General features: G+C 44.0%; 2 protein-coding genes across 2 annotated transcripts in view; one reads left to right on the top strand and one right to left on the bottom strand.

Annotated features, from left to right (window-relative positions):
- Positions 1 to 500: 500 nt before the first annotated feature.
- Positions 501 to 10,947, bottom strand: part of LOC119185132 (uncharacterized) — a 31,230-nt gene continuing 20,783 nt past the window's right edge. Inside the window, exon 4 of the mRNA XM_075875783.1 lies at positions 501 to 1,780. Within this exon, the coding sequence (XP_075731898.1) occupies positions 1,448 to 1,780 (333 nt within the window). The 3' untranslated portion in view covers positions 501 to 1,447. The remainder of the gene's footprint in view (positions 1,781 to 10,947) is intronic.
- LOC142774760 (uncharacterized) lies at positions 5,432 to 9,050 on the top strand. The gene is made up of 8 exons (XM_075875782.1): positions 5,432 to 5,489; positions 6,408 to 6,537; positions 6,667 to 6,842; positions 7,296 to 7,355; positions 7,427 to 7,486; positions 7,550 to 7,655; positions 7,711 to 7,824; positions 8,133 to 9,050. The coding sequence occupies exons 2-7, from the start codon at positions 6,422 to 6,424 to the stop codon at positions 7,751 to 7,753; spliced, it is 561 nt and encodes a 186-aa protein (XP_075731897.1). The 5' UTR covers positions 5,432 to 5,489; positions 6,408 to 6,421; the 3' UTR covers positions 7,754 to 7,824; positions 8,133 to 9,050.

Here is a 10,947-nt window from a genome sequence, read left to right as displayed (position 1 = left end):
TCAGAGTTTCTCAGGTGATATTCTTTAGCTTTGGGGAAGGGCAAATTTTTTCTTGATCAAGGAACAAGCATGCACTTTTCATTGCGGCTTCTGTCAAACCTAATAGGTTTCAAACCTCACAGATGAAGCTACGCGATTACGGCTGCGCGCTCTGCTTTAAATTTTGTCAGTCGCTTTTATTCGTATACCCTACACTACTAATAATCTGCCCCTCTTCGAATTTCAATTTCAAATTCTATTCTGAGACATAAGAACAGCTTGGACCACTCGTGTGTTTGGAAGTGTTCTCATACTGATATCAACCGCTCGCTTTATCATTAGGTAAACCTGCGCCATTGCGTATAATAGTGGAAAACAAAGTTTCACAAAAAAATGTGTTTCTTGTGGACATCACGAAACGCTGCTAGGATTATTTACTCTCAAAGCGGTGCCAACGAACAGTTTTATTTTTTTCTTTGACGAGTCTAGGTAGTCCATATAGACACTCGATACGCTGTAAATTTTGGGCAACGGGAAATTTATTATCGTAAACATTGGGACAAAGCGTACTTCGAACACATTGTCTCCAACTGAGAAATTATCACATGTGCACAGAGAGAAAGCAACGAATGTCAACACTGTAAGCATACACCAGTTATGCGATAATGTGCATAACCTCAGTACATCACTCTTTGCTTGCAATTTCATCAAACAGTGAAGGCCGGAATGGATAGTTGATTTTTCTTATCAAGATCTGGTACTGTAAATGCACAAATATCAATAAAACACTGATGCGCTCAAATTAATCACTTTCAGTGAGCAAGGATATGCGTCAAGTTTTTAAAATACCATAAAATGTCCGTGAAACAGGTCAAGGTTCATTTTGAATAATGCATTCAATGGACTCATCGCTAACATTTGTGCGTAAATTTTACACTCCATGCTAGCTATGCATGCAAAAATATTTTGTTCAAACATTAAACTTATCTGCGCACTATGTACAGTGAACGTTTCTGCATTTTATGAACACTGCAACATGAGCGGAAAACTCTTGCCATTTTGCATACGTGTACTACGATTACATAAGTACATGAGCATGCACAACAATTTCACAAACATTGCAGTGTCAGCATCTGTTACATACGTACCACGAATTCTCAATCTCGCGTACCACGAGTGAAGATTTGGGACTACGCGTCACTTGATTTCATGTGCCACCAGAATGATTAGAAGCATTCGACCACGTCCACGTAAGAACACTACGAATGTGGTGGAGTAAAAAAAACTGTTACATATGTCTCGTGAATTCAGACATATTATATGAATGCATAATACCACTTCAACAAAGATTATATTGTGAGCATCGCGATATCGACTCCACTTCCCATACCACGCCATTTTACGCATAGAGATTGAAAGGTAGAGGCGCACAATACCACACTAATAGAGAGTACAATATAGGGCATTGTCAACGACGTTCACATATCACGAGAGAAGCTTGCCACCGTACAATACCACTGTAACGTAGGTCAGGATACGGTGGCATAGGCGACATAGCGTTGGCATACATGTATATCACGCTAGCGGTATAAGTCCTCATCGTTCGACCACGGGGAGGCGCGTCAGGTGTGGGGGGGGGGGGGCGCACCTTGGCGCCGACGCGCTTCTCCTTCACCAGCTTGACGACGAGCAGGCAGAAAGGCACGAAGAAAGAGATGGCGAAGCGCAGGGAGACGAGGCTCAGCGTGTGGTCCTCGGAGCCGTAGAAGAGACGCGGGTACGGGAAACGCATCAGCTCCACCTGCGCAAGCGCGCCGACGACGTGTGTTACACGCGAGTGAGATAGCGATGAAAAATGTTTGGGTAGCTGACGCCAGTGGTACGAGGCTGAAATAGCAGTGGAGCTTGGAACCGACCTGGCAAAAAAACACTTAATTAGCAGACTTCTAATTAGCTGACGGACTTAATTAGCATACTTCTAATTAGTGCGGCCTTACTACGGTGGGGTGTTAACTTTTTTTTAAGTAACCAGTACAATTCTGAAAACCACCAATTCTAGCCAAGAGTCACCAAACGATGATGATACTTTTTTCGGTGTTTTGACTCGATAAAGTAAGTGAAGTTCAAGATTTTATTTAACCAACATTCTAAATCGATTTCTGTTGTAGCCAACGAAGTTTGACTGCGCTGCTGCCTCCCGACTATGCCACTGTGAACAGGTGAGTAGCTGTAGCGGACCTGTTTGCGGTGAACCTTAAGTGATCTGAGCCGTTCGGTGCCCCTTTGCCCATCTATAAGTGGAACAGAAGCAGTTCCTGGAACGGCCGCGTTGCCCTCTAAAGATCGCAAGGCCACAACCAGCATGATCCTGTAATGTGCTAGCCTCATTTATTGAAGCTCTTTTCAAGAATTCTACCGTTATAACGGTTTCCTAATTCTCTTTGTCTATTTTAGAATAATCTGCCTGTGCCATCTTTCCTTATATGCACTGCGCTAATACAAGCTAAGTTTATGGATTACCAACTCGTCCGAGCCACTACATTTCTGAACCAGTGGCGTTAATTTAGAGAGAAAGTCGAAAAACTGTGTCTTTTCATTCATCCAAGCGAAATTGCCATCTCTTTGGTGTCTTAGTGACCTTTTTGGAGACTTTCAAGCATTGAAGTATGTCATTCTAGATTTAAGTTATTACGTCTTCCAAGTAATACATATAAAAAGTTGAGAATCTCTGCTCAAGTCGTCGTTACATCATGTCAAAATCCCCGCCACGGTGGTCTAGTGGCTGAGGTACTCGGCTGCTGATCCGCAGGTCGCGGGATCGAATTACGGCTGCGGCGGCTACATTTCCGATGGAGGCGGAAATGCTGTAGGCCCGTGTGCTCAGATTTGGGTGCACCTTAAAGAAGCCCAGGTGGTCAAAATTTTCGGATCTCTCCACTACGGCGTCTTTCATAATCAAATGGTGGTTTGGGGCCACTGAACCCCACATATCAATCAGTCAATCAATTACATCATGACAAAATGAAAAATTAAAGCACAATGGCCCTGCTGTAGGAGCGGGTTTTATGCAAAATTTTTGTTATGAAAGACAATGCCACCACCATAATGCAGTTCTCAACAGAAGAAACTCGACTTTTCAGCTGAAAGCAAGCTATCTTGTGCCAAGGTGAAGCCGGTCTGTATTTGTTCATATGGGAGTAATACAACCTTTCTTGTCGCTGACTAACTCAGTAGGCCCCTTGATAAAATTTTGGTACCTTCGCAAAGCGGGCAAACCGTGGCGTACGGAAAATTTCCCCACATTACACTTGAAAGCATTTTCATACTACGACTGTTGATCCCACTCGCCACCACAGAAAGTGATTCAAAATATTCTTTAAGTATTAATTCAAAGAGTGCAAACTGAAAAGAAAAAAATGCCGAGAAAAGTTATCATTCTTCTCATAATAAAGCAGTGACTTTTCGCTAAAACTGACGACTTTCAGCATGCGTCCTGGCGACTTCGCCGATAAAAAAAGAAAGAAATCAACAACACTGTTCTGAGCTCTACCGCGAATGAAGTCCCCAAAAAGTCGCTATGACACCAAAGGAATAGCATTGTCGCCAGCAGGGTAGAAAAGACCACAGATTTACTAGCAAGATCACATGTATGTGTTTAGAATAAATGTTCGACGACTTAGAGTACGATGAACTCTACTATGGGAGAGCAATAAGGTGTTTCAGTCTCGAACGATATTCATTAGAACCTACCAACAGTATGTATTTAGAATAAATTGTGAACGCTTTAGAGAACTATAGACACTGTACTATGGGAGATCCATTAGCTGTAAACAGTTACGATAAGACTCGTGTCATTGATCATTCACTTAGAAAGAGTGCAGGGTTGTCACCAACTTTCGAGTCAAATTCGCCAACCGACGAGTGGAAAATCGTCAAAACTCGCCACTTTCTTTTTTTCAAGTTTCGCCAAAATTTCGCCACTGTACATATGTGTAACGGGCTCTAGTAAAAGCGCATGCCAATTATGTATAACCCCGTAGTGTACAGTACCGTTCATAATCCCTGTAGTATGATGAGGTATTTCAATGCCAGTCGCATCAGCCGCTTCACTATGGAAGCACTGAAAAGGGCATGCATGCATTAGCAGCATTCCTGAATGCTGGCGCATCATAACAAAAGTTTGCCGTGGCTTCAGTTGCACCAATTAAGGGCGAATCAGGCACTTAACAAGAGAGGGACTGCGTGCGTAGCCTTCCTGAAAACTTAGGAGAATTTTATAGAAGTGAAATCGTGTGTACCATAATTAAACAACCTAATTACAAAGCAACGGATATAAATTCGAAAGTAGGCGTAACCGTCGCAATGCCACACCACGCTTTCAGGGTGGTCCTGCTTACGCTACACAGTCACCTCAGTTCAGTTTCTTAAGGCTTGCCCACTTCTACATACCAAACAGGGGATACTGCAGGAATTAGGAAGTCGTCAAGCTATTCAGGGCAAGAGAGGCTGTGCTTGGAACACGCAGCCTAATCGTCCCCTAGCTCATTCAGCAGCGAAGCTTTAAAGAAGCTTAAAGTGTTCAAAGTACCTAAAAGCTTTATTATACCACCACCGCCTCGCGGCACGCGAAGCAGTCAGCCGGTATAAGTTTTGCTGGAAGATTGCTGGCGGGCGCACCTGTGCGCCAGCGCCTTAAGGATCTGTAGGTGAATTGAGGACATGTGCACGAGAAACGGGACAGACGTGCTGAATTGGGCGTAAAGCGCACCTTATACAAACGGGCTCAAAACTACGAAAATTGGCGGAAAATGTTGTCACCCTTTCGTTTTGAAGACGTTGGGTATGGAATGAATAACTCAGTCGACGTATAGAACGAAAATTACCAAAAAAATTGCCATGGGTCCATTCGTAATTTTATATCGCCATGGGTCTATGAAAATCGGGAATTTGGCGAAAAGTAGCCATCACTGGCAACTCTGAAAGAGCGGTTAAGAATTTTGAGTACTTAGTACTGAACTATGGGAGAGTTAGTCTGAAGTCGTCTCATGAGACCTCACACTTCTTGAATCCCTGGAGCTGTGTCTATGAAGTTGTTCGCAATTTAGAGTACTTCATACTCTACTATAGGATACCAATACGACGTTACGTCATAGAGAAAGAAGAAGACAAGAGCGGACACTCCGCGAAACCTGGCCTCAGGAAGTGCGTCACGACTACGTAACGAAATAGTGCTCTCACCAAACGTCGGAGGGCGCAAGCGCAAAAAAAAACAGTTATAATGAATGCAACAAAATTGTTTTCACAAATTAATAATTATACGCCCAAATTTAGTATGTTCTTCATACATAAAAACGATTTATTCACCACACCTTACGCGATAATTTTTCTTCAGCCGTACTGTCATAAACACCATCTACCCAGCGACAAGCCCATGCATGACTGACAGCGAGAAGCTTTCGTCGCTTTCGTCCACGTCGGCTGCGTCGGCGTTTTTGTGCGTGAGATAACAGGTGAGGCACGTTTTCAAGCGGAGCTTGTTGAATGACATGTTGTTGGTCTTGTTGGGTCATTTTTTCAGAAAACGGTTACGCCTGCGCGAACAAGACACCATGCAACAAACATAGAAAGATGCACACACACACACGTTGCGCTTCGTGTGTGCGAGTTTGTTTCTTACGTGGCGTCTCATTCACGCAGTTGTAACCTTTTTCTGAAGCTTGTAAGGACTGGGAGGTTCGCTAAAAAGAAAGTTTGGGGCTCTATGCGGCGGCTAGACGGGAACATTGTGCAACGTATGCAGTATAGCAAAGGCGGCACGGCGTCAAGCCGAGGCGACGCGTGCTGCGTCTGCCACGGACGCGAGCGTCTGTGCGCTGAGCATAGCTGGGCAGCAAGGTCATAGGCTCGGTGACTCGGTGCAAAATATTGAGAATCATTCGCTGGGCCTCGCATGCTTCACGACGCGTTTCCCGAAGGCTCGGAACACGAATAATTCTTGGTGTGCCGGAGGCAAATCTGGACTAGCCAAGTGGCCATCATCTTCGTTTTTTCGCTAGCCTTGTGCCACTAGTGCAAGCTGCTCACAAATTTTTTTAACGTTTCCAATATAATTTTACCGCATAAATTTCAACTACAATTTTTCTTCCCAATGTACTGCTGATACTGCGTACGTACGAAGATGTTCTAAAGTTCCTAGGCCGCGATACCATTGCATTACAAGGGATAGCGGCCTGGAAACTTCTGAATATCTTTGTACGTGGTCTTGACGTATATCTTTGTAAGTCAGAGTTTTATGGGTCAGAGATGTATCACTGGTTTTGTATTGTGCATCGATTAGCTAATCATTCAAAGGGGTTTGCTGGTACACTTATGACGTGCACATATCTTTTTCGTAATTTGACAGCGAAGCATCCACTTACTAACTTCAGATTGCGCTGATGCCATGCCGTCCGGCGGTCCAAGCTACGGCAGCTACTGCTGTGTATCGTGGTGCTTCAACAATGGCAGAACCCACAAGAAGCCTGGGACGAGTTTCTTCCGCATACCACGGGACGGCAGGTGTGTTAAAGCTTTTGTATGGTTTGCATGTCTTTAGGCTTACTGTTCGTACTTGCTTAGTGAGGGTAACAATAAAAAATCACTATTCAAGCACTTCTCCTTTCAGCTGATAGTTCATTGCCAATGCAGGATGAAAGCATGGATGCAGTATGCTGGACGCGATGATCTCCTGAGTAAGCCGGCCAGCCCATTGTACGCAACGTACAGGGTTTGTAGCGACCATTTTACTGCTCAAAGTTTCATAGACCCTGGGCACACAAGGCTTACAAGAATGGCTGTTCCCAGTGTGCAACCAGCTGCACCATGTGATTGACTGAAACTCAAATATGTGCAATAGCAGCCACTTGTATTGAATCAGTGGCGACAGTTAACCGTGAAGATCTTTGTAGCCGATGGAGAAACCTCACTATAGAAGTAACACTTGAAAAGTCTTAAATTTTGTGAATTGTGGGCTATTACCTTCCTAACAGCAGCTTTACATTTCTGTCGTTTTTTGATGCTCTGGACCTGCGCAACTTGTTATGAAAGACTTTAAAGGGCTATTTCACGTTATCTTCAAGCCTGAGTGCACATGTACGTATACCTTTCATCAGTGAAAGCTGTCACTGTTGATAATTCCAAAAATCACAAATTACTTGTTTCCTAGTTGGTGCCTTCTCTTTTCTTCCACGTTCGACCAATTTATGCGTTTGAAAGAGCTGTTTAAGTTTCCCCATGCTACAAGCTTTGTAACTTGTACCAACTGCACATATATGCAGGTTCTCTGAGCATCGCTTCAAGTAGTGACTGTGACATGGCTGCAAAAGCTGCGCTGCAAGGTGCGGATGAGATTCAGTTTGTGTTATTTTAAGCCTCTTACTGACACATTGTCGTAATTTCATTTCTTCAGGACCTGCGGTAGAGGCTTCAAAAAGCGGCTCGCACACATTGAGGTGCCCCGATGAACAGGGTGCGTTCAGTGTCGCGATTTCTTTTTTTTTACCCAAATTGACTGTTGACCAAACCTCTGCAGGTGGCAGCTCCCTTGTAGCTGGTGAAAAAAAATTCTGCTGGCTTCGTCTTGCCGGAGAAAACCTTAACCAGTCGTTCAGCTGTCACAAAAGGAACTTGTGTGACCGGTAAGTTGTATGTTCACTTCAACACCAGAGTGGATTGATATAGAGACTTCCGCAGGCCGCTCGCAAGATTGTTCCGACAGCACTGTCCGAGGCACTGAACAAGCTTCACAAGACCCTCCAGAAGACGTCTCCGCCAACAGCTCCACGCCTGAGTGCCCTAGAGAAAATGGTGACTATGCTTTTATTGCAGCTGTTTTTAATGTGCTATTTTATGTTTAGGACATTCTGAGGAAACTATCCTCAAAAGGACACTACGTGTGCACTTACAAAATGTAAGGGTGGGCTCTCAGTGATTTTCATTTTTTTTTGTGTGCATTGTCAACATTGTGAATGGTTTGTTTTTAGGTAGTGGAATCGAAAACTTTGCACCACAGAAAGTTGTGCACCTTGGGTCTGAAACGGCGAGGGAAGTGCTCGTATGGGATTAGTTGTTCTTCGCTTTTATTTTTTTTACATCCATTTTTTTGTTTATTGCAGTGCGTTCCTGTGTGCCAGCGACAATGTCTCCATCAATGAAGTACAAGCAAACCATTAAACATCTGCAAGCCAAAGTAGCAGCACAGCGGAAAACTATCAAAAGACTGCGGAGACAGCCTCACCAAGCACCGTCATCGACTTCAAAGGCCCTTGAAGTTATCCGACCGCACGTCACCGAGGAGGTTTTTAAACTTCTTTCTGCACATGTTCGCTTGAGGCCCAAACGCAAGGGCAAGCAGTTTCCCGTGTGGTTCAAGAAGTTCGCTCTTCACTTAAACTTCCGAGGTCCGCGAGCATACCGATTTCTGGCTCCATATTTTTCTTTGCCCTCCCGGCGTTCATTAAGGAGGAGCTAATGTAAAGATGACTCCAGGCATAATTCCAGGAATCCTTTCTTCCATTGCAACAAATACTCAAGCTTGGAATGAACGGGACCGAGTGTGCGCTTTAGTTTTCGACGAAATAGCACTCAAAAGGAATTTGTACTATGATGCTGCAATAGACGTTGTCCAGGGTTTTACAGATGATGGCACTCATCGCACTTCAACCATCGCTGATCGAGCACTGGTTTTTCTTCTTGTTGGCGTTTCGAGAAAGTGGGTTCAACCGGTTGCTTTTACTATAGGGCACACATCAACACCATCATCTGTTATGGATAACTTGCTGGTGTCACTCATTTTGGAGCTTAGGAGCATTAATATTGCAGTGAAAGCAGTCATTTGTGACCAGGGCAGTTCAAATGTAAGTCTCGCTAACCAACTAAGAGTGACTGTAGCAAAGCCTTTTTTTGAAGTTAATGGTGAGCGGGTATATTACATTTTGATGTTCTGCATTTAATTAAAACAACGCGCAACGTCCAAGCACACAAGTTATACACTGGGGATGACATCGTTAACTGGTCGCACATTGTAAGCATTTACCAATCCTCACATGAGATGTGGTTGCGATTGGCTCCAAAGTTGACTGAAGGGCACGTTCATCAGAAACCTTTTTCTAATATGAAGGTCAGCAGAGCAACTCAGGTCCTCAGTGCATCAGTTTCGATTGCTATCACGGCAATGGTGCATGCGAAGGTGCTGCCTGCCTCGGCCATCACTACAGCTCAATTTTGTGATCGTACGGACAGGATTTTCGATGCCTTGAACAGCTCGAGTAAAAAAAGAACTTCGCAAAAGCTGCGGCATGCAATCATGAAAAATGATTCAGAGCTGATTGACTTCCTCCGAGGCCAGCTTCCCTGGATTGCATCATGGCAGTTTGTTGGCAGACGTCAACCACAAACCATCGTAGGTTGGCAAATTACAATTCAGGCAATTTGTCAACTATGGGACGACCTCTCCAAAAATTACAATTTTGAATACCTGTTAACACGCAGGCTTCAACAGGATTCTCTGGAGAACATATTTGGCCACATTAGGCAAAAACAGGGTTGCAACACCAACCCTAATGTAGCACAATTTATTTGTGGCCTGAAGCACATCTGCACAAGAAAACTCTTCAAGCTGTCAGAATACGGAAATGTCGAGGATGATGAATGTGACCTCCTCCAAGAGCAGCTCTCGCCATTCTCCCTCACCAGTGCGTCTCTTGTGGATAATGAGGAGTGTGCACAGCCACAGCCTGACGACTTTCCCGCTCTAGACGATCTCTCTGAACTTGCGACAAACATTCACTCCCATATTATCGATGACTCCGCTGCATATTAGGTAGCTGGTTTTCTCATCAAACACTTCCTTCGGAATGCATGTGACGGTTGCAGTTGCCCACAGTTACTGAAAGACGACAGTGAGACGCTTAAGGGTACCCACCAGTATTTCACAATGCTAAAAGCATACCACTTCCCCTGCAAACTTTTTGGGAATCTCACTGTGCCATCAGAAGTAGCTTTTGCATACGTACAACAACTTGAATCTCACTTTCTTGCCATAATTGAGGCCACTGCACATCACCTGAAAGTGTGCGATGTTTTGTATCACCATCTGTCAAGTGTTGGCGATTTTCATTTGTGCTCTGCTGGGTGTCGCGCGAAGTTTCTGAAATTGTTTTGCCGGGTTCGTTTATGTTGGCATGTGCGTTTTGTGAACCGAAACTTAGATAGGGTTAGGTTCCAGTCTTCAATCTCAGGCATACAGCTTGACAAGTTCAAAGGTTAGCAATTAGCGGCGGGTTTACACTAAAGTATTCGAGTTGAGCCGAATCCTGCAATAGCTTTGTTATGTTATTACTTCGTTACAGCAGACTTCATTATGGTCTTATATGCTTATATTCAGCTCAACTGAACTAGCCACTCGTTCGTTGCGTACATTGTTTAGGTTACCCGCTATGAGGAGTAAAGACACTGTGTTTTCGCTCGAAGTGATTTGCATAACCCTAAAAAGAATGTTGGGTATCCTGTCTGTATTTTTGTAGCAAATGCGGGCGAACTGTACACTTTACTGTGGCTCGCTTGGTCACTGTGTATGCTTTGTCTCTCCAGCTCAAGTAATATATTGATAACAAAACCGCTTGTTGAAATGTCTTCGAGCGGGTAAGGAACAGAGTATGAAGTGGGCACGGTTCACGTTATCACGCTTTTCGTATTTCAGCTTCTCATCAACCTCCTCATCTCGCCCATCAAAATTTTCAAAAGAATACCCAAACTTCTAGCGTTTGATGGGGCTGCGGACGCTGCCATTTTATTTTTATATAGTTTGCGAGTGAAAACGTACGATGTAGAGCCTTTGTGAAAAATAATGAGCCAAAGTGTTTTCCTTCTGCTATTTATTAGCCCTGTAATACTGCTCTCGTAGCAACAATTAAGGTCCACAATTCTGGA

The sequence above is a fragment of the Rhipicephalus microplus genome, chromosome 10 (assembly GCF_043290135.1).
Source record: "Rhipicephalus microplus isolate Deutch F79 chromosome 10, USDA_Rmic, whole genome shotgun sequence".
Taxonomy (NCBI): domain Eukaryota; kingdom Metazoa; phylum Arthropoda; class Arachnida; order Ixodida; family Ixodidae; genus Rhipicephalus; species Rhipicephalus microplus.
The sequence above is the reverse complement of the archived record's forward strand: the minus strand, read 5'-3'. Positions and strand labels throughout refer to the sequence as shown.

What these genes read in the sequence shown, in the direction of transcription:
- LOC142774760 (XM_075875782.1), top strand. Translation starts at nt 6,422, where the DNA reads ATGCCGTCCGGCGGTCCAAGCTACGGCAGCTACTGCTGTGTATCGTGG. An exon ending in CGCATACCACGGGACGGCAG is followed by an intron (nt 6,538 to 6,666) that starts GTGTGTTAAAGC and finishes TTGCCAATGCAG; the next exon opens with GATGAAAGCATGGATGCAGT. An exon ending in TGCAAAAGCTGCGCTGCAAG is followed by an intron (nt 7,356 to 7,426) that starts GTGCGGATGAGA and finishes TCATTTCTTCAG; the next exon opens with GACCTGCGGTAGAGGCTTCA.